This window comes from Varanus komodoensis, unplaced genomic scaffold, assembly GCF_004798865.1.
Source record: "Varanus komodoensis strain SLA01 unplaced genomic scaffold, ASM479886v1 scaffold51, whole genome shotgun sequence".
NCBI lineage: Eukaryota > Metazoa > Chordata > Lepidosauria > Squamata > Varanidae > Varanus > Varanus komodoensis.
This window is the reverse complement of record NW_025336100.1, coordinates 5,131,713-5,155,078: the sequence shown is the minus strand read 5'-3', so window position 1 is coordinate 5,155,078 and position 23,366 is coordinate 5,131,713. Positions and strand designations below refer to the sequence as shown.

The following is a 23,366-nucleotide window of genomic DNA, read 5'->3' as shown; positions in this document are numbered from 1 at the left end:
TCTCCCCCCACCCCAGCACGATAGCGGCCATCTCCCCACCCACCCCCCGACCACAACCACGATTGCGCCTGTCTTCCCTGCACGAGTGCAACCACAATCATGGCCATCTCCCCACTCGGGGTGGGGGGGGGGGAAATGGCCACAATCGTGGTTGCCACCCAATGCAGAGTTCACGACCTGAGTCAAAATTTTATGAAATTTTTGTTTGCGACCTGATTTGGTCATGAACTGAGGCGTTTGTGAGCCAAGGTACCACTGTATTTGTGATAAGAGCTCTTGTGGGCAAATGTTACCATTGGAAGATCAGGTCATAACCAGGTAGGTAACCCACAACTGTGTGATGTTCAATAGTGGAGCTCAGGCCATGCTATTCACAACATGACACATTCAATGCTCTTTCTTCATGCATTAGAATGTAGATAGGACATTTTACCTAGCTGAAGTATGTTTTCTCCCTATGTTGCCCAAAACTTTTTTAAGCGGCTAAAAAATGGATTGCCTCCATATTGCAGACTGCCCTGGACCTTAACTTGTCTTACCATGGGAAATTATGCTTGACTGGGGTTTCTTAGCTATGTTCAGTTTTTTGGTTCTTGAATGCACAATGCATGCCAGCATGTCCTGTTGAGCAGGCAATCCATCAGGTATCAAGAGGGGCAAGCTGTGACTTTCACTTCCCTTCTCAAACCATGAAACAACACAAACAAAGAAGGACTCCAAAGACATATATTACAAAAATAAGAGCAGACAGCACAACTCTAGATACAGCACCATGAGCTTGTGCGTCAGTTTACCACGTACCAGTGAAAAAGGCAAATATAAAAGATACTGAATGCTTCCCCAGGGTTTAAGGCTGAATGGTAGAACACAGCTGATGAAAATGAGGGTGCAAAGATGGAATTCCATTTCATGGGAGACCTCATTGAAGACTTTGGGTTAAAAAATGGACTGGTGGGTATGCTTTTGTCATTGTTGCACAAATTATTCCCTCCTTTCCATTTTATCCAGGAGACACACACGTTTTCCCTCACATGTCCACGTGTGCAGTTTCTGCAGCAGAAGCAGTCTCACCACAGAAAAAGAAATGAGTCTAATCTTGGGATGTTTTCGCATAGGGAAGAAGTGGAACTGCATTTCAGCCAAATTAATGAACAGTAAGCATTTTGATCCCTGCCTACTTAAACATATCCTGTTAATCCAGTTAGCCGCATACCTCTTCCCCTCTGAAATCAGTTGCAACTGGACCGTAAACATAAACAGGTACAGGACTGACCCAAAGCCAGCTGGAAAGGCTTCTTTGGCCTTCCAAAGACTTTAAGGGCAAGGGAAGTAGCTTGGAACTTCCCCAATCAGGTCATTCTGCAGAAACTGCATATGGTTTTCCAAGGTGGTTGATGGAGCAGAGGGAGGTTTGTATGTAACATGACATACAGAATTACGTGTGATAAGCATGGACCATACCTAGTTAGTGCCACAAGTGGAATCATAGATCATCTAACTAAAACATTATAGTAGTCTCAGTACAGGCAGTCCCCAAGTTACAAACACCCAAGTTATGAACAACCCGTACTTACAAACAAACTGCCATAAATTTTCCTATTGATTTTAAAAAATTACTAGGGATATTACCACCATAGACAGTGGAGTGAAAGGGGAGAGAAGGAAGGCCTCCAAGGCATCACCATAGAGAGAAAGAAATGGGGGAAAGAAAGAAGCCTCCAAAGCATGTCTTCTTGCCCAGTCCTTCTGGAGAGGGAAATCTCTCCAGCATTTCCTTGCTGCAAAGAGGAAGCCCTGGTGACTTTGGGGTGGGGGTGGGGGCTATCAATATTTGCATTTTTTCCACTTTCATGTGGGTTCTGCACCCCTAACCCCCACAAATGTGGCAGGCTAACTAGATGACCCAACCTAAATACAAATTCAACTTAAAGAGGAATTTCTGTTTTCTTGGGAACAGAACTGGTTCATAACCTGGGGACTTGCCTGTATCTTATTCATCACTAGCCTGGCCTCTTTTTCTATGCTTGTATGCTTTGAGCAAGATTTTCCACTCTCAACCCTATCTGGACAGTTTCTGTGGTATCCTCCTAATTAAGCCAGTACCATTGCTCCTACAACATAAAACCTTACTGTGCTCCTGTCTAGCCTTCTCTGCTCCCAGCAAGCCTTGGAAGCTCCACTGCTTTCCATCAGCTCAGTTCCTCCCTGTTTCATGATGCTCAAAGTGGGGAAATTGCTGCCTGCTGGTCATGCTGTATCAGTCCCATTTTCCATTTCTTTCTGCAGCCAGAGCTGCTTGTGCTGCTTGCGCCCAAAGCCTTCATCATAGTTGCCTTTGCTCTTGAACAACTGCTGGAAATGTGGCTTGCAGTAGAATTCCCCATGGAGAGCTGCATAACTGCCCAAGCTGAAATAAAGGAAGACAAGTATATTTTATATTCCTCAATATAAAAGGAATGAGGAAATGCAGTTCTCTGTAATGGGGGCCCAATGTAGCATAAATGGTGGCTCAGCTGTGAAAGAGCTGAGTTCCGGGGTGGTACACCAACTCTACTCTGAAGTTTGTTTGTGCGTTTGTTTGCTTATCCCATCCTTCACTAAGTTCCAGGATGGTGATACAATAAAAGTACAGCATCAACATCAATTAGAACAAGTAAACCCACATCTTTAAAACAACATTAAGGTAAAGGTAAAGGTTTCCCCTTGACGTTATGTCCAGTCATGCCTGACTCTAGGAGGCGGTGCTCATCTCAGTTTCCTAGCCGAGGGAGCCAGCGTTTGTCCGCAGACAGTCTCCGTGGTCATGTGGCCGGCATGACTAAACACCGAAGTGCACAGAACGCTGTTACCTGCCCACCGAAGTGGTACCTTTTTATCTACTTGCATTTGCATGCTTTCGAACTGCAAGGTTGGCAGGAGCTGGGACGGAGCAAGAGGAACTCACCCCATTGTGCAGATTCGAACTGGCAACCTTTCAATCAACCAGCCCAACAGCACAGCGGTTTAAACCACTGCGCCACCTGCATATTGGGAAAATAAAAAGGCTTTGGCCTGGCACTGAAATGAAGTTCAATAATAACCTCTTTCAGCCTCAGCCATCATCACTCCCATCTGCAGCATGGGTGTAATACTGACCAACTCTGCAGAAGTGATGCTAGCACTCAAATGCTATAAAAAGGCTAAAAAACACTTTCATGGGAGCGTGACTGTGGAAAGCTAGCTTTGTAAAACTAGGTTTACACCACCATTCTTATTTTACAGGGAATTGCCACCAAAATGAGAACTGCAACCATTCCAAGATCATGAATTTTAAAATGTGCCCACAACAATGCTCTTTTTTTCCTATGATTGTATTTCTCAGTACATCCCTCGGATTGAAATAACAATCAAGTGAATATACGGGAACTTCTTGCCTTACTACCACCACTCTGGTGCTTTCCCCTAATTGTAGGGCACGTAAGGTGTACTACACTGCATCAACTTGACTCTTGCTCCCTTGATTTGCTTTAACCACCTCAATAGATTAGGAAAATAGACACAACTGGATAAAGTAGAAACAAAAACGTATGTTCATATGCCTTTAAGATCAAGCTTTCATCTTTCTCCGATGTGTGATCAGACTTGGAGGCAGCTGCCACTGCCAGAAGGAGAGCAGTTCCTCTGGCTCAATCCCATGTGTAAGATGCAGGATCCTTCTGTAGGAATCAGGACACAACACATGGAGAACATAAAGAAACCATTCGGCCAACACTTCTGGCCTGTGTTGAGTCAGTTCCTGGTTTCTCATTAGGCTGCTTAGATGTCAGGTAAGGTCACAACTAAGGACAGAATGATGGGGAAAGTCTGCAGTCAGGGGGACCCAGCTTGTTATAGCACTTTCCCCCATATCCCCTTCATTTCCCCCCAGAAGAAAAAGCTGTATTTCCCCTGCCTTTTCTCACCTTAGCTTGGTGTGGCAGTGCTTGCAGCAAAAGCAGCTGTTATGGAAGACAAATTTATCAGCCACCAGACGCTCCATAGGGTAGACAGTTTTCTGGCAGGCACTGCATGTCTCCTTCACCTGGGCCTTCAAGCTGAATGACTGCTCAACAGGAGTAAAAAGAGATTTGGATGAAGTCCTCCGAACAACAGCTAGCATAGGAATGTTTAGAAATCTTTCATAACAAAAATCAGCACCCACAAAAAGAGCAGGAAGCAAGGGGAAATGGGCAGCATTGAGTTATACTCAGTAGTTTAATTTTAAAAGAGAGGAGGGTTTCAAATAAACATTCTCTGACTAATGCCTGTTGGGAAAATTTGGATAAATCCTGTCTGAAAAGCATTACTCCTGTGTGCCTTTGCATTGTGGGATCAAATCCTGTCTTCCTTCTCAAAACCAAGCTGTCACTGTTTAAAATGGCATCCCCCCCCCCCTTCTTTCTCTCACCTTTAGCTGTAGGCTACAGTAGGCCATTTTAGCCCAAACACACATTGTAAATAGTCATTGTTGGAATTCAGTTTACAATAATCTTTTGATAGCCCAGAGGGCTTCAAGTGCCCTGATCATGCAGAATGTTTAGAGTCGAGATAAGGGTCTGAGCTTATCATGAATAGTTTCTAGTAGCTTGAATTTGCATGTCTGAGCAGACCTGGAGATGGGTTCAAGTGTCAATACAGGCAATTAGAAATATTTTAATCTCATTGTAACAGTGTGATTGACTGACATTTCTTTATCTGCTCTGTATGTGATGACCTCAGAATCTTATTGTAATCTCTGCATTCTGTCATCGATTGCCCTGCACCTGTGTACCTACAAATGCCCTCTAATGGTATTGAAGCTTGGCAGCAAAGTTCATCTCTGCCTGCCCTGTAATGCAGCCTGCATTATCGTGAATGTACCCCGGGAACCTTGGGGGTAAAACAATAAAGCCTCAGATGGTCTGGACGCTTGGTCTTTCCCACGAACCCAAGTTTTATTCCCTCTTCTCAAATTGAGATTCCGGGATTCTGACATGCCCTACCCCCAATCTGAAACGTGAGTGAGCAAGCATGATGTTCACACATCATGACAAGCATGGTTTCCACCCTTCATGTTTTTTTGCATGGATATGCATAGGAGTTGATCAGGCTCATCATGGTAACTCCCTTCCCTCTCCTTCCTTCTCAGTATCCCAGGAGGCACGGTAGGAAGGAGTGAAGCTCCTCTCTCTGACAGCTGTGATCACCAGTGGGATTTGGCTTGTCGTGGTTGCTAAGGGGTCCTCATGCAAACAGGGCTCATGCTCTGAAGCACAGCAGAGGGGATGAGGAAACGGATTGGATCAACATAGTCTGGGCCAGCAGAAAAGAACTGTGCCCCTTGGCGTGAGTCAGAGGAGCAAGGACCTGCTGGGCTGTGGTGCCTGACTGGGGGCTGCGCCACTCAACTGATTCCCCCCTTTCCGCCTCTGCCTCATCCACAAGGGGCAACGATTCCTGCTTGGCAGCAGCACCGCTCAAGCACTTCCCCACCCATGCACCTTCCTCACTACCACTTGCCAGAAGGACATTTTCAAGCCGGCCCCCACTTGAGGCCCTTTATGGCAAGTGGCTACCATGAAGGGAAAGGGGGTGCTTGCACACCTCCCTTGGCAGCATCCCTGCCCTGACATGCACAGCACCCAACTTGGACATCACTGTCCAATAGATTCTCACCCTACAGCTCACAAGGGAAGAACGGAAAGACGTTCAAAACTCCAACCCTACACCATGGCTAGTCATATGACGTAACAGCTCACCATGGAGAGGCTGCAGTGTATGTTGGGTGCATGCAGCGCCGTCATTTTGAATGTGCAAGCCTCACTCAGGTATTATTGTGTCATGCAAGCCCAGCAAGTGTGGGTTCTGCAAGGGTTAAACAACCCTCCCATAATATGTAGTCTGTTTCAGGGTTGTGCCAGGTTTGCTTTAGTGATGCAACCTAGTGCCTGCATGCAAGGGAGCTTATTGTGGGTTAAATCTGCTCAATGTACTTATTTTACTGCACTCACATTTTTTAGGAAAAAATAATCATATCAGAAAGTAAAATCAGGCAACTACCTTGGATCGCTGCACAGTGGATGCTGCTGAGTTGCTCTTTGACTCCTGAAGAGAGAGGGAGAAAGAAAGAAAGCAGAGACAAATGAGCTCTTAATTCATCTTCATAGCTGCATAGCTAATCATAGCCAAAAGCTTAGAAAAAGTCAGTTAATTGATTGTTAAGTGACTGTTTGGATATTATTTTAGCATAAAAGCTAAGCTAACAACTGAAAGCAGCAAGACTGCAAAAAAAAAAGTCACAAGACTGTTTAAGAGGCCCCTTCATCACAGTGCAATAAGCTCTGTAACAAGAAGCCACAGGTACCTATGGCATACTGTGGAAGGACACAGTAATATAGGCCTGTGTGACCACAGCACCTTCAAATGAATTTCTTCCAAATTTATAATACCTTGTTGTGCTTTTCACAATTACTGTTTTTCTGTTGCTGTAGCTACAAGGTCATAATCCAGTGTACATTGATTCGGTGTTAAAGAAGGTTCATTTTGCAACCTAAAATTACATATTTAAAGCAAAAAAACCCCTCAAACTATCAAGCAGAAAAAGAAATGAAAAATATACAAAGAAAAACAGTCTTCCCCAGCCTGGAATTTCAGATATGTGGGACTGCAACTCCCAAGGTTGTTTTTCTTTTCTTTCTGGGTTGCAGACCCAGGTGGGCATGAGGTCGGGTCACTGTTGTGAACTCTGCCTCTGCTGCCTCTGTTTTAGAATTTCATATGTCACTCCCTGCTCCCTGCTGACTTCCCACCCAGAGTTCTTCTGATTTCCTGCTCAGAGTGTTATATCAGCCTCAGGAGAGGTGTTGAGGCACAACTGGGTGGCATACAAATGTTTTAAATAAATAAATAAATAAATAATAAACAAACAAACAAACAAACAAACCTGCCATGAATAAGTTCTCAAGATGCTGGATCCAGATTTGGTCATCTTTAACAGCAGACCCATTGAAATCAATGGAACTTAGTCTAGTTGGTGTTAATGAATCTATTCTGTGATTAAATTTGGTTCCAACCCAGGAACCCCTCAGCAAGGAAGATTCAAGTTGAGGAACATCTACACTGGGTAAATTTTGCTACACTTATTCCAAACATAATAGAATTCACAGAGCTTTTGGAGGGTGGAAAGAATTACCTGTTAACTTCACCTACTTCATGGAAGTAGAATTCAGCAGATTCATTAGGTGAAAGTCAAGGCACGATAAGTAATTGCAATTTTACATTTTGGAAAATGAACTTTGTAGCAAAGTAAGTCTCCCTGAGTGCAGTGGGATTGCTCCCCTATAAAAAGGAGGACTGCGGCCTGACAATTACAGCATAAGCTTTTGCAGTCTCTGCTCCAGTGGTGAGCACGTATTTGTAGACACACAAATAGGAGTACAGAGTGAGGCAGGGTAGGGGAAGGTGGCACTGTAAAGGAGTGGACTGCACTTCATGACCATTTGACTCCACCGTTTGCTCCCCCAATAGGTATATGCATACAATTTAGAGTAACATCTGAATCCCTGAAAGGTTATGCCATCACAAATTTGCTAGATGCCACAAGCCAGAAGTCATTTCAGGTTTTGCTGCAATAGACTAACATCATCATATTGTATTGCTTTCCCACTTTTTTTCTCTTGTGAGGAACCCAAGGTGGTTCCATTTTATCCTCACAACAGGCCTGTGATGTAGATTGGGCTGAGAGTCTGTGACTGGCCCTAAGTCATCCCATGAGCTTCATGGCTGAGTGGGGGCTAGACCCAGATCACCTGGGTCCCCAGTCCACCACTCTTAATCACTGCACCAAACTGGCTCTGCAGATAACCATCGCTCTGGAAATTACGCAATTTCTGTAACTGAATCATTTGTTAACTCTTCCCCAAGCAACTTGCCCAGAAGCAGAAGCAACACCTTCAGCATGAAATCTTGATTTCAGTACATACATTAGAAGAGGCTGTACTGGCTGATCCCTTGGCCTGAAACATGTTCTCTCACTCACAAGGATGCAACTTCCTTGCTTTAGTCTATTCTGCTGCTTCTGCACAGCTTATTTTAGCCACTCACAATACCTGGAAAAAGGAGAGAATATAGTCATAAACATTCTTTTGGGTACTGACATTTAAATCCTTGAGCTGTTAAGTCATGTTTAGAGTAGAACAATTGACATTAAAGTCCAATTAACTGAATCAACTTCCAGTACAGAACTGTGGGTCATCTTGCTATTATCTCAAAAATCCTAACGAACTCATGTTAATTTATCCCTAAAATGTTAATGCTTTGTTTCATTTGTAGACTAATTGCAGCAGAATGCATAAAAAGAGATCATAGCATACATGCACATCAGCATTCAAATTTCTACCCATGTATATATAATCTAAAATTAATAACAAATTACTCTTGTATTTCATAAAACAGTAACCACCATCATAGCTTATATAAGAAGTTACATTTCCTAAATCTTCTTATACTCATAATAATGAAAACTGTTAAAGTACATCCTGCACTGCATTCGTCCAAAACGTTATAGAACTATAATACTGAAATATCCTACCTAGTACAACTCAGTCTATTTCCAGTCTGTGTCAGTTTCACATATATTCTCGCAGAACTACATTTTGTCCTATTTCCATGTCGGTCTGCAATTCATACTTTTAAAGCATGAAACATCGCAGTTTCCCAATAAATGCGTGTTATACACAAAGTTCCCTAGTATATACAGTATACAGTTTTTGAGATAAGAACTCCATCATAAAATGCAAAGAAGTATGAAATCTCAAGAATAGCCAGTACTGATCCATTTACTAGTCCAAGAAATAAATATTTCTTTGATTTGCTTACAATTCTGGGCAAAACAAAATTCTCCTCTATTGTGAGCCCTACCTTATCTCATTTTGCTTGCACCTGCATTGCAACTGGACTCTCCTACTCACTAGTCCATGCCATGTACAGGTGGACTGGTGTCCTCTCAAACCTCCAGCCTTCAGAACAGGGAATGTATCACAGATGCCTTTCACATCCACCTGACCCTTCACAATGCAGCACTCTCTTCTGTTCTGCAAGACTGCTTGAGAAAGGACTGTGACTCATTTCCTCTCCCCTCTGTGGTCGGCTTGTTATTTCCTGCTCTCTCTGCTGAGCAGTATGGCTCAAGCTTCACACAACCAACCATAACATGGTGAAAGAGAACAAACCAGAGTTCCCCTACAATTTAACAACTAATTCAGGATCCACAACAAAAGAGGCCCATAGGTTCTGCTTTTATGGTTCACTCTCTGTAAGCCACCCAAAAACTTTTTAAATAATGGGATGGCATGCAAAAACCTTTAATAAATAAATAAATAAATAAATAAATAAATAGCAAGATGCATAACCACTAGTACTTCCTTGAGCATTCGCACTGGCCCCCCACTTGGATGCACACCAAGAAAGGCGGGTTGAGAGAGCCAGAAAAGCCATGAGCAATGCCCCCAGGGGTCAGACAATCTCACTGTGCTCATCTCCTGGCAGGGTGACCCAAGACAGAACAATCAAAACTGAGGTACCAGACTAAGAGGCATCCACCCTCTTCAGGAGTAATAATTGCATCAGCAGAAAAGAATGGATCTCTCTAATAGCAATGGGGGCAGAAAAACTCCAGAAAAGCTGCAATTGGGTAATACTGGTGGAACATCTTTCACAGATAATGGCAGTAATGCTCAAAGCTAACTCTGGTTAGTACTACCCTGAAGTAGAAGTAAGCCACTTCTGAAATGCTTTACCTTGTAAACTCTACGATGATACAATGCAACAAGAGAACATGACAGAAGAGGAGATTCCCAGGTTAGAAGCCACTCAAGTAGCTACTGGGAAACAGCAAGGAGCAAGTCCAGATAGTCCTGTTGCTAATGATGTGACTAGTTCAAAGCTGACATTCTAGTGGCTGACATGCACAAAGGCAAAAGAAAAATCCAGTGCTGTACAACACATACGATTAGAACATGTAACATAAGAAATATGAAGCAAGACAAACTGGAAACCATAAGGCAAGAAATGGAATGGTTAAACATTGCTGTACTTTGGGTAAGCCAACAAGAGCAGACTGAAATGGGACATTTTTAGTCAAACACAAAGTATTGCAAAAACCAACTGGAAAAACCAACCAAACGTAGAAGAAACAGAGTGGCTCCAATATCGAGGCAAGATGCAGTCAGTAAGGAGCTATAATGAAAAGTCCAACTGAGTAATATCAGGCAGAATTTATGGAAAAACCTATCAGCATAACCATCATTCAAGTCTATGATCTTGAGAGACTCAACAGATTCTGAAATTTAATTGAAAACTTTTATGCAAGCATCCAAGAGGAAATTGGTAACACCCAAAAGCAAGGCATGGTGATAACTGGTGACTAATGCAAAAGTAGGATAACAAAACTGGATCAAATGTTGTAGGAGAATGTAGCCAAAGAACCAAAAACAAATCAGAAGAATAACATATAATTATGTGAAGTCAACAATAGTTTACCACAAACAGATACTTCAGGCAACTAATCAGACACCTATATGCATGGACATCACTATATGGTTAATATACAAATCAAATAAACTATGTAATGGGAAGTTTAAAAAATGCATTCTCACTGCAAAAATAAGACCAGGAACAGATCATGTAGTGGTTATCAACTACTAATACTAAAAATCAGGGTGAAGCTGACCAATATCATTAACAGAAGCATAGTGCCATAATATAACTTCAATAACATTCCAAAGGAATTTAAAATCTGCATAAAGAATAGATTTGTGTTACTGAACTCAACTGGCTGAACCAGAAGAACTGTGGACTGAATTATTAAGGAAGAATGCAAAAAGACAATTCTTGTAGCAAAAAGAGAAAAAAGCCTAGATGGATGATAGAAGAAACACAACCAGTAAAGAAAGGTGAGAAACAAAAGCTAAAGTTGACAGAGGTCTCTTAGAGACCTCCCCCTTCTGTTCCCCACCCCTGGCATGGTGGTGGTGATTTTCTGCAGTATTTTTTTAATTAATAGGCTGTATGGCAGGTCATTTGTAAGTACAGGTTGTTCGTAACTCAGACTTTATTGTATTCCTGATCACGATGTATGGATGTGAAAGCTGGACAGTAAAAAAAATTCTCTCTTTCTCTCTCTCTCTCTCTCTCTCTCTCACACACACACACACACCACCACCACCACCACCACCACCACCACCACCACCACCACCACCACCTCCCTCTGCAATGGGTATTTTCTTTGTTTTCCAAATTGGAAAACATAGACATGATAGCAGAGAGCTTCATAACTTGCAAATAATTGTAATGAGTGATCTACATTAATGAGTGCAAAGAAGTCTGGGCCACAAATATATGTAGATGTTTCGTTTTGGTAAAAGTCATATAGTATGAGGTAATTATTGCCCTACTTAGGCTGGATATGTCCCCCTTTTGTTCCAGGACTCAAGGCCATACTAAAAACAAAATCCAGGTTGAGATTTCCTTAATAAAGCACAATTACAAAAAAAAAGTGAGTAGCTGCAAGAAGTAATATCTCTCATCTCTTTTCCTTGCTCAGTTCTGCAATGGGGTCCAGTCAGACCTCACTGCCAGTTAGTCCTTCCAATGCTCAGGGCAAAATCTCACAAATCTGGGAGCAGCGAAAAGACACATTTTCCCTTTCAAACAAAAGCATGTTGTGACTGCACACCCTGGGGCTGTTCATGCAAAACACAAATGGTCACTGAGCAGTACTCTTACCTTGCATTCTGTGTTCACACACTCACAAAGCACACCTTCATCTTACCTCCAAATGGCAGCACATATCCTATCAGTTCTGGTGGCTGGTAATCAAACCCAGTACGCATTGCACTGTTTCTGCTTGCCCCTTCCCCACTGGCCCATATGATCCCCTGGGTGCATTCTCATTCAGCTACAGATTTTTCCCCCTCCCCTCCTACTCTGCAAAGCACCCGTCTACTCAGAAGGATGCACAGTGGCTCTGCAGTTACTGCTCTGAGTCCTCTCTCTTGGTGTGCACTCCCATCCCCTGGCCGATCACCGAGACGCCCAGCGTGCGTGGCTGCACTGTGCTACCACCTCACAAGTGCCTGCCCTTCACTTAAACTCTCACATGCTGTCCCACAGGTTGCACAGGCCATGGAGACAGTGCAGGAGAGTCTGCACAAAGGGAAGGAGCATGGGAACAGAGGGAGGACAATCATGTGAAGGGCAGAGACATAAAGACAGTATGCGAGAGCTCGCACAGTGATAGCATGTGAGAGCCGGTCATCTCAGCAATCAGCCAGGCAGCATGTGATGTGGGCAATCAGCCAGGCAGCAGGGGCGGCAGCAGTGGGCAGGCTGGGCATTGGGGAGATCACATTAGTAAAGGAAGAGGGAGTACAAGGGCAGCCAATCAGTGCTCTATCCTCTGCTAACTCAGCCATTGCTAGGCAAATAGTATAGCAGAAAATGGCCACTGTAGCCACCATGGCAGGAACAGCAGAAAAACCTTGTACCTGGCTTCCCACATAACAGTAAGCAATGTGGAAACCATACAGCAAAAGGTTGGTTCTTCATGATAATTCATGGAAACCAAATATGCCATGGTTCACCATGCTTCCAATATTCTCACATAACGACAAACCATTCCTGCCTTGTAGAGCAGAAGGTGAGAATTCCCCCCAGACCTTCCAAAATTGAAACAACTTCCACAGAACTGGGGTTTCTGAAGCAGTTGCTTCATGTAAGTTCACAAGCCTAGGGCAAAGGAAAAAGCTGTTAAGTACATAAATTCAGTTCCTCCTCAGCATTGCTCCCATATTGTAAGGTCAAAGATTAGACTAGAGCTGTTACAGCTTGATTGGCCCAAAAACCACTGAAAGACTGCAAAATATACAACTTAAAGTGGGTTCTAAGCAAGAGGTATAAGGTAAATTGTTTAGGAGCAATACAAGACCAAACTATTTGTCTCATGAAAGGAACAGAAGAAAGCTACTCATTATCTTCTTAAAAGGAAAGAGGTAATTGCTAGACACCCTTCTCTCTAACAGAGGCAAAAAAGAGGAAATATATAAAGAAAATCACAAATCAACAAGGCCATTTCCTCTGTTACCTTCACTTTTTTTTTTAATCCACAGAGCATCTGAATCCTCCCCATCATAATGTCTTGTTATCATTAGTCTAGTCCAGGGGTCAGCAACCCGTGGCTCCGGAACCGCACCTGGCTCTTGAATCCCTCTGCTGCGGCTCCGTCGCTCAAAACACGCACCAGAACAGCCACTGATCTGCTCGAAGCTCCACTCAGGAACGCAGCGCTAGCTGGTTAAGTAAATCAGCTAGTTAAGTAAATCGCTACATTCCTCTGCTAAACAAGCTTCCTGCAGGCTCTCATGTTACAAGAAATTCTCTTTGTACCAATGTAATCTCCTTCATCTGAATGTTAAAAGCAGTGCTTGCACATCACTTGACTGTTTATCTGCTAATCAGTCACTAAACACACCTATATCTGTGACCAGTGCCGATTTACTGAGCTTTCCCCCCTCCAACCATGGATAAATCCAAAGAAAAGAAACGTTTCTGAAGAAAACCAAACATTTAATGGTACGTGGATAGATTCATTTGCTTTTACTGCTGATGAACTTTTGGGGTTTGCTGTTTAATGCACGCAGCCCTTTAGCACTGACTTTGACTATGCAGGAAGCTGTTCTCCTATTCAAAATATATGAAAGGAGTCCTACTAGTTTATAATGTAAGATTAAAAATAACAGTTTTTAGTGACTGAACAAGAGCTGCAGCTAAATCATAATGAAGATATAGATCTACTTCTCTGTTTTAAGAAGATTCTTATAAAAATTCCAGCAACATTATTACACTGGGAGAGGGATGTTTGTTCAATATTTCACCACATGATAGAAGGATGAGGGCACACAGAAGCAGACGGCATTTTTGGTTTGCTGCAGGTGGCATGTTTGGTTTGCTGCTAGTGGATAATATAAGTTCGGCTTTTTATTTCATAAATACGAGGAGGACTCAGGTAGACATTATTTAATTTGAAAGTAACTTTCAACCCAGCGTCTTTTTTTTCGGAGTTCAAAATGTTTTTGTTGCATGCAGAAATAAAATTTTGTTTTCTCTGTAGCAGTTCATTCATTTCATAAATGCAACACACTATAGTTTTTTTTATACATAGCATAAAGGTAAAAAACGATATATGCAGTGTTATCTTCATTTTAGATGTCAAAAGGGTTTTAAACTCCCGGTGTTTTTTCTGTGGGAAATGGGTCCAAATGGCTCTTTGAGTGTTAAAGGTTGCCAACCCCTGGTCTAGTCAAATGTTTTGTTCTCAACCACAGCCAGACAGGCGCCCCTGGAAACTCCCAAACAGAGCATGAAGTTGATGGATATCCCCCCTACTGTTTCTTCCTGGCATCTGGCATGAAGGTCATTTGGCTTTCATGGTTAATAGCTCCATCCATCCTCCTAACATATATGGGTGAAAAAACCACCTTCAGAGCAGCCGTATTAAAACTGCTTGAACACCCACTGTGATGACTAGGTAGCCATTGTAGAGTGCTTAGTATGGCAATCTCTGGAAGAGTAGATAGCACAGGCAGCACAGAAACTGGTGGATTTCTTTCGATCTGCATTTTCTATAAACGCATGTTCTTTCAGCCTTTCCTCCTCATCAGGTATTTGTACTGCTGTGCTTTGTACCCTGGGATATCCAAGACTGAACACAAGACTGGTTTTGCCAGGACTTAAACTCTGACTTCTGGAAACGCTAATCCTGTTGCTGTAACTTACAGTGGGGTTTGTGTGTGTACCTTTGAATTCTGCTATCTAAGCAAAGTCCTGAAGGTAGCTCATGGCATTCACATTCCAGGATACTGCACACAATACATTAGAATATCTTCTGCAGAGGAATAGTGAGTGGGTTGGGAGCTACATGCCAACAGTGGACATGGCTGGAGCCAACAGTGGGCAGGTCCGCGACCCCCCCCCCATATATCCAACCTTACTCTGCCCTGTCCTACATTTGATGCTTCCTGTAGCCACTGGAGAATGCTGCAGGAAAGTGGGAGGGGGATGGGGCACACAAGAACGACGCTTTCCGTTTACCGTCCTGCACATGCAAATTGTTCTTTACTCAACCAGCAAAAGAGCTATGCCCAGGAGGGCAGTGCAGGAAGAGTGACACGAAGCAATGGCACTTCCCCTGTTCCATCCTACCTAGCACACTCGCATCAAACACACACAGGGTAAAGTGCAAAGGACGGCATGCACATCCTCCCCATAAAGCCAGTCTTCCCAAGACTGTTCCTCCCTTATTGCTTCCATTCAGATGATTCTGATGGGCAGCTCGTTGGGACGAGGGCGCCCCGGCGGGGTTCTGTACAGCGCCCAGCACCCTGCCGCCACTTCTAACACCGCAGGCGTAGCAGGAATGCCACAATCTCTGCATCCCTCCTGCAAATGCAGCCGAGCGAGTGCCAGCTCTCTCTTCCCTCCCAAAGCATGCACAGCCCTTTGCACCAGCGCAGCCACCCCGCGCAGGAGACCGAAGTTGTCGGTGCATCCTCCTGCCCGCCGCAGGCCCAGGGGGGTCCCAACCGCGTCCGCACGCCCTGGACGCGGCGCGTGCCCGGCCGGCGCCAGGCCTCTCCCTCTTCGCGCGCCGCCGCGGTTGGCCGTCCTCGCTCTGCCCCGCCTCGCGCCTCAGCCGCCTGTCAGCCCGCCGCCCGCCGCCCGTCACTCACCGAACGCCGCGCTGCCCGGGGACGCCCCTCGCCGCCCCGCCTCCCGCCCCGGCCGGCGACTCGGCTGGGCGCTCCCTCGAGCCTCCGGGAAAGGTAGGAAGGGCCGGCGCACGGCCCACGTTGGAGCTGCGGGGCCGCTCCGTCTGCGCTCAGCACACAAAGCGCGGGCCACCCGCTTCCTCCTCCTCTTCCTCGCCGTCGCCTTTGTGTGCGTGTGCGCGCGCAGCCCGCCTTCCCCGCGCCCCCCTTCCCGCGGCTTCGCCCCCGCTCTTAAACCCCCCTCGCCTTCTCCGCCGCATCTCTTCCTCCCGCTCCGCCTTTTTGAGACGAGAACACGGAGCCGGTGGAAGGGGGGACGTGGCTGCGGGGACGCTGCCGTGGAAGAGCACCTGCAGTCGTGGAGGGCACGTTCCAATTCGAGGCAGTGGCCCAAAATCCATCCAGGCGAGTTCTGAGCATGGCCAGTCCGGTTCCCCTAGAGAAGCCTTGGGCGGGCGCGGCGCCTGATCGCCCCAACTCTTCTGCCTCCCACCTGGGCAGAAAGAGGCTGCGCTTCCAGCATATTTCAGTGAATCTCGCTCGTGGCCATCGCAACTTATCCTGGGGCAGTTCTTTCCAGGGCTTGTTCCATTATGCGTTGCAAAGAGGTGCTTGCTTTTCGAAGTCCCGAATCTGCTTCCCCTGTGCTTCACTGGATGAGCCTTAGTTCTTGCGGTTGGAAAGAGCGAGAATAGTTTCCTGGCTATTCACAACTAGGAGGGCTATCCATGCGAGCACTAAAACAGGACATCAGGGGCCACACAGCGCAGCTGTCTGGACAGCTCCTAAGACTAGCTGGGACTTTTATCAGCATCCCATGTCTGTCTGAGATGGAGAAATGAGCAACTTTAAAACCCACCATTACTGTAGTGTGTTAAGGGATTCTAATTAAGATCACATAGCTGCAAAGACAGTAAGACTTCCAAGTATCTTTGAAATCCAAGATGAAAAACAAAGGCAAGTTTATGTAATTATCTCCAACCTCATCACATGCTCATCATTATTACTGTGCCATTAGTGTGTATTATTTTTATTTATTATTTATTTATTAATGTATTACACATTACAAAGTATAGCAGTGTTTCCAGACAAGGATTTTGTTTGCTTGTTTGTTTATGGAATATTATGGGAGAGTCCATATGATAATGTCATCTCATAACACTCCCATGTTTTCCCATTGCTTTTTCCATTTTTTTCCTGCTACAGAAAATTACTTTATGGAAGAAAACACAGAGTAGCCGCATATTGAGGAACCTCCATCTGGAAGTCCCCCAAGAGGACAGATTCCTTCCACCCACAACCAAGGGAGCAGGATGCAAGAGCAAACAGAGACGCAATATGCAGTTGTTTCAGTTGCAAGTGCTGCAGTTTAATGACAGGTTGGTTTATAGTAGGGTATGAGAACCATCTGTAATGGGACAAAGTCCCATTCCAGTTGTGATGTTAGTAAGTTGTTTTGCTAAGCTAGACATGTGTCACTGCAGTAGCATTCAAAATATTAAGAGCAAATGCACCAATGTAATACAAGCTTTCTGTGGCTGTAGCACAACAGCTCTTGCACCTGATCCTATTTGCACAGAACCAGTGGAAGACTGTATTATTAGTGCAACAAATCTTATAACCTTTACTAATTTTAAATGTTAAATTATCTCTGGAAGCAAAGGTAAATGGGTAGAACCATAGGTTGGCAGTGGCACACATCTTTCAGCTATGTTGGTTCCTGTGTATTACTGCAAGTACTGCAAATACAAGCCAAAGTTACACAAGTTTGATTTTCCTTTTAAAAAAGATGGGAGTCTTCTTTATTGAGGCTAGAGCCAAAGAGTCTGGAAGCTCCCAAGTTTCTGAAAAGTTTCTGAAGAAAACCTAACGTTTAATGGTAATGGGTAGATTCATTTGCTTTTACTGCTGACGAACTTATGGGGTTTGTTGTTTAATACATGCAGCCCTTTAGCACTGACTTTGACTTTGCAGGAAGCTGTTCTCCTATTCAAAATACATGAAAGGAATCCTACTAGTTTATAATGTAAGATTAAAAATAAGTTTTTAGTGACTGAACAAGAGCTGCAGCTAAATCATAATGAAGATATAGATCTACTTCTCTGTTTTAAGAAGTTTCTTATAAAAATTCCAGCAACATTATTACATTGGGAGAGGGACGTTTGTTCAATATTTCACCAGAGTATTATTTATATTTGTTGTATTGCAGAAACTCTACTTGCTATATGAAAGTATCAATTAGTCCTTTTTTATTCCAGTTGACAGCTAACTGCACCCTGAAGTACATGTGATAAAAGGATGAGGACACACAGAAGCAGAGGGCATTTTTGGTTTGCTGCAGGTGGATAATTTAAGTTCGGCTTTTTATTTCATAAATACGAGGAGGACTCGAATAGACATTGAGTATTTCATTTGAAAGTAACCTTCAACCCAGCCTCTTTTTTTTCGGAATTCAAAATGCTTTTGTTGCATGCAGAAATAAAAATTTGTTTTCTCTGTAGCAGTTCATTGATTTCATAAATGCAACACACTATAGTTTTTTTATACATAGCATAAAGGTAAAAAACGATATATGCAGTGTTATCTTCATTTTAGCTGTCAAAAGGGTTTTGTGGCTCCTGGTGTTTTTTGTGGGAAACGGGTCCAAATGGCTCTTTGAGTGTTAAAGGTTGCGGACCCCTGGTCTAAAGGGAGGAGGACAGATGAAAGACCATTAGGTCAAGAACTGTCAGATTTCTAAACTGCTCTGGGGCTCCATCTGGTGGCCAAAACCAGATGCCTACCTCAGAATTCAAAGGATCAATTTCAGGTCCTGTTGTTCTCAGCCTTTTGGTGAGTGCCATCTGGGAGTCCTGAGGGAAGGCCATTGTAAGAGCAAGCTCTTCCCTCCAGAATTTGCCTTAGTAACACTGGTTTTCTTGTTTGTTGCAGTGACTGCATCTTGTTTGACCCAGACCCTGCCTCACTGTCCTACCTTAGCAATGCAGGTTTTTCTGCTAGCTATGGTTCAGCTCCTGCATCTTGCCTGATCCTTGCTGTGTATTCTGCCTTGCTGTATTGCCTCAGCAGTGCAGGTCTTCCTGCAAGCTGTTGTGTGTTCTCTACTTGCATCCTGCATTTCACCTGATCCAGTTCCTGACCTATCCTGCCTCACCTTATCTTGTCCTGCCTGGCTTGCCACACCATTGCTGTTCCTGAATCCCAATCAGTCATCCTGTCTTAAGTTGCCTGCTGCCTGCTCCTTGTATTCCTGGTTCTTGACCCAGGAATACAACTGTGTCTTTATCTTGCCTTGATACATACTCCTGGTTCCTGACCTTGGTATATTTTGTGACTATGACTTGGTCTTGCTATTGAACCTTGCTATTAGACTTTGGACTCTATATTGCTTTGGGTGCTGTTGCCTTGGTCCTGCTGCTTCTGTCTTATCTCTTGCAGCCCACATCCTGGACCTTAAGAACTCACAGCTGCAACCTCTAGTGGCTCATTGCATGGGCTAGGGATCTAGAAATATGTGTATATTCCAGCCCCCAAGACAGGATGCAAAAGAGTGAAGCAGCTGAAGAAACATAGAAACAGAGTGAGTCAGAAGGGGTCTCCCGGGCCATCTAGTCTGACCCTTGGCTCTGCTCACGACATGCCCACTATGTGCATGTCTAGCCTATCCTTGAACACCCTCACCAATGGGACCTCAACCACCTTCCGTGGAAGCCCATTCCATACCCTTGTGGTCCTAACTGTCAGGAAGTACTTCCTGGCATCTAAATTGAACCTTGGCTCCCTGAGCTTCGCTCGGCTGGAGCGCGTCCTGCCTTCCTCTGCAGGGGAGAACAGGTCTCTACCCACCTCCGTGTGACATTCCCTCACATACCTGTATGTCGCCAACATATCCCTTCTGAGTCTCCTCCAGGCTGAAGAGACCCAGTTCCCTCAGTCTCGCCTCATGCCCCATCCCCTGCAAACCGGCCACCAACCTTGTGGCCCTACGCTGCCCTGACTCTAACCTGGCTATATCCTTCCTGTAACAAGGAGCCCAAACTATAAGAGTTCCTATACTATTAAAGTGAGGTTCAAAGTGTTGCAACGAATAATTTTATCCTATGGGGAAAGAAGAAAGTGCAAAAGCAGGACTGCAACTGAACATTAAGAAAACAAAAACCACCTAAAGTGGATAGGGTACCAATAGAAGTATTCTAAGTTGCAGAGACTGAATTGATCTAAATCCTTGCAAGAATATGCCAACAAATACAGAAAACAAAACAATGGTCCATAGACCAGAAATGTTCAATATATATTAGTACTATGTCAAGAACCATTGTACTGATTTCCTGTGCATGAAAACTGATGCTCAAGGTGTTGCAAAAAGAATTTCACTCCATATTAAGCAATGCCTGACATTCAAGCTGCATTCCAAAAAGGAAGAGGCACTTGAGATCATATTGCAAACATATGTTGGCTACTGGAATGTATCAAAGAATTTCAAAAGAAATTCAGTCTATGCTTTATAGACTACAACAAAGCATCTGACTGTGTGGCTCATGAGAAGCTATGAATGGTCCTGAAAGGCATGCGTGTGTCTAGGTGTTTGATTGTCCTGATGGACCTGTATCATGGACAAGAAGGATAGAATGTGGGGAAACAGAATGGTTTCCTTATAGGTGAAGGCATCAGACAACGGTGTATTTTGTTCATTACATTTGCAGAACATTACTTAAGGAAAGCTGAATTAGGATCAGAGGAAGGTGTGGGAATTTGCAGATCTATCACTAATTTAAGATATGCAAATGATATGCAGGAAGCAACACTGAAGTGAAACAACTTCTGATGAAACTGAAAGAAGAAAGCACAAAGACAGAACTGTAGCTGAATATTAAGAAAGCAAAAGGCCATGACTAACTTAATGTCAATGATGAAGACACTGAAATTGTGAATGATTTTTTATATCTTGGCTCAGTCATCAATTCAAACAGAGACTGTAGCCAAGAAACAATAAAACTGAGACTTAGAAGAGCAGCAATAAAAGTTCTAGAAAAGAAATGTAAGGCATTTCACCAGAGACCACGGCTAAGATCATCTATACTATTGTATTCCCAATCACTATATATAGGTTCTTTAAGAGCCAGTTAAAGTGTAGGACAGGAACTTGGGAGATCTGGGATTTAGTTCTCACCCATCCATGAAGCTATCTGGGTGACTTTGAGCCAGTTGCAGACTCAACCTAACCTATCTCACAAGGCTGTTGTGAAGATAAAATGGAGAAGAGGAGAAATGTATAGGTCACCTGAGGTTCTCTGCAAGAGGATGAAAGGCAGGGTAAATGTAATAACAAATGTAAGGGTATGATTGCTGGACACTGAAGCAAGCTAACAAGAAGCAAATGCCTGCATTCAAAATGGTACTGGAGGAGTTTTGGGACTATCCTGGAATGACAGAAAATATGAACAAGTGGGTCCTAGATCAAATTAAGCTAGAGCTTTCCCTGGAAGCAAGAAAGACAAACTATTGTACGTACTTCAGGCACATCATGAGAAGGCAAGACTCACTGGAGAAGACAATCATGCTAAGAAAAAACCAAGACAGAAGAAAAGGAAGACCAAGAATGAGATCAATTGATTCCATAAAGAAAGCCACAGCCTTGAGTTTATAAGAATTGAGGATGCTATCAAGGTCAGGACATGGAGAACATTCTTTCATATAGGGTTGCCATAAGTTGCGAACAACTTGTCAAGAACAATCATGCCAAAAAACTGAGATCTGCCAAGGGTGTTCTGTGTCCCAACATCAGATGCTGTGTATGATGTGGGAGAGAGCCTTCTTGGCTGCAACTTCTCAATTATGGAATGTCCTTCCTTTGGATGCCAGCTGACATTGATGTTAGCCAGATTGCAGCACTTAGTTAAGACCTGGCTTTTTACCCAAGCCTTTTGGTCTCAATTGACTGTAACTTAGTTGTTGATTTGTTTGACATGTTTGCTTGGACTGCCCATGCTCTTGATAGACTGATTTTATACTGAAGTTGTATTTATCATTGTACCCCACCCTGAGATCACTTAATACAGGGCAGCTTAGAAATAATTTATGAAATAAATAGGCCTCAGAGGGGGAAAGGGAGAAATGGTTCCACTCACCTTTTGCAGGCACTCTTCCCCTAGTTATATTAGAAACAAAAACAAAGGAAATAACCTAGACTCAAACCCACCCTGTCAACTCCTCAGAGCAGCTCCTGAGCTACTTATCTGGAGCAGCAGACAGGAATCAGACACACGAAACAATTTTCTTTCCTCCACACTCAGCCTGACTACCTCCTTGAATAGATCATGATCAAACAGGTTCTAGAAGAAGCTCTCTCATGGTGGAAAGCTCATATTTTATATGCATGGAAGTAACACAGTGAGGGCTGGATCTTGGACCAAAGTCCAGGACCTCCATAGCCCAGGGGACCCCACAGAACCATCCAGAGAACAGCAGGTGATGGCACAATGACATCTGGTCAGTACAGATATTTCAGAACCCACCAGGGCTGACATTACTTGCTGTAGCACCTTTCTTCTTATTTGTAAACATTCCAGAATTAGGGATCAGGCAGCTGGCAGGCACATAAAAGTAACAAGTCAACAACTAAAACACACAGTTCCTGAACCTAGATGTGCAGCAAGCATTTGTGAAGGAGCATGAGAGAAGAGCGAGTTTGGCACAGTATTCACATATAGCAAAGAGGGTAGAAGGCAGACACGAGAGTTCTGATAGTTATATTTTGCAATTAACATTCCACCTTCTCTAGATTACCTGGGTGAGGTATTTTGTCTTGGCACACCTCCTTGTGGAACTGTTAGGATTCTAGGAAAAGAGGAACTCAAATTCTTAAGAGTGTTCTGGAGACAGGTTGCCTGTTCAAAGTGTTCCTCATTTTGTGGAAAATGCCCATACTACAGTTCTCCTTTGTGCACTTCAAGTGTGTAGAACTTGAGACCATAGTGTTGTAGCCTACTGCTGTGTGCTAAGTTGTCATCTACATTATGTACATCCTTGGAGGTGTAGAGGGGTGTTGTGACTCAGTGCTGACTTGCATCATATTTTATATGTTGTTTTGGTGCCATGGAGAGAGTAGCAGTCATTGTTAAGGGGAGGCAGAATTTTTTTACGTTTTTTTATCATTCAACTCAAGGGTGGTGCAAAAAGGTTTCCCCAGCCTGGTTCCCCCCAGATGTGTTGAACTGTGCCTCCCATCTATCCCAACCAGTACTGTCAATTGTCAAGAATTCTAAGAATTGTAGGCCAAAACATATGGAAACCACAAGATCTGGGAAAGCTGATTGTTGTTGTTGTTGGTTGCAAAGTCGCATCCGACCCACCACGACCCCATGGACAACATTCCTCCAGGCTCTCCTGTCGTCCACCATCCCCCAGAGTTCACTTAAGCTCACATCAACTGCTTCAGTGACTCAAAGGCCTCAATTCTTCGGCGCTCAGCCTTCCTTATGGTCCAGCTTTCACAACCATACATTGCAACTGGGAAAACCATAGCCTTGACTATACACACTCTTG

The 23,366-nt window shown here is 43.9% G+C and overlaps 1 protein-coding gene across 3 annotated transcripts; it reads right to left on the bottom strand.

Annotated features, from left to right (window-relative positions):
• Window positions 1-1,816: 1,816 nt before the first annotated feature.
• On the bottom strand, window positions 1,817-13,178 carry LIMD2 (LIM domain containing 2). 3 transcript variants are annotated; one of them, XM_044447421.1, is made up of 6 exons: window positions 8,917-9,205; window positions 7,980-8,105; window positions 6,058-6,102; window positions 3,942-4,081; window positions 3,579-3,695; window positions 2,295-2,407 (listed from the first exon to the last, which is right to left on the bottom strand). In XM_044447421.1, the coding sequence occupies exons 2-5, from the start codon at window positions 8,019-8,021 to the stop codon at window positions 3,587-3,589; spliced, it is 336 nt and encodes a 111-aa protein (XP_044303356.1). In that variant the 5' UTR covers window positions 8,022-8,105; window positions 8,917-9,205; the 3' UTR covers window positions 2,295-2,407; window positions 3,579-3,586. The 3 variants fall into 3 exon arrangements, with proteins under 3 accessions (XP_044303355.1, XP_044303354.1, XP_044303356.1); XM_044447420.1 differs by lacking the exons at window positions 3,579-3,695; window positions 8,917-9,205 and adding an exon at window positions 13,139-13,178 and having other exon boundaries at window positions 1,817-2,407; XM_044447419.1 differs by lacking the exon at window positions 3,579-3,695 and having other exon boundaries at window positions 1,817-2,407; window positions 8,917-9,194.
• Window positions 13,179-23,366: the final 10,188 nt, after the last annotated feature.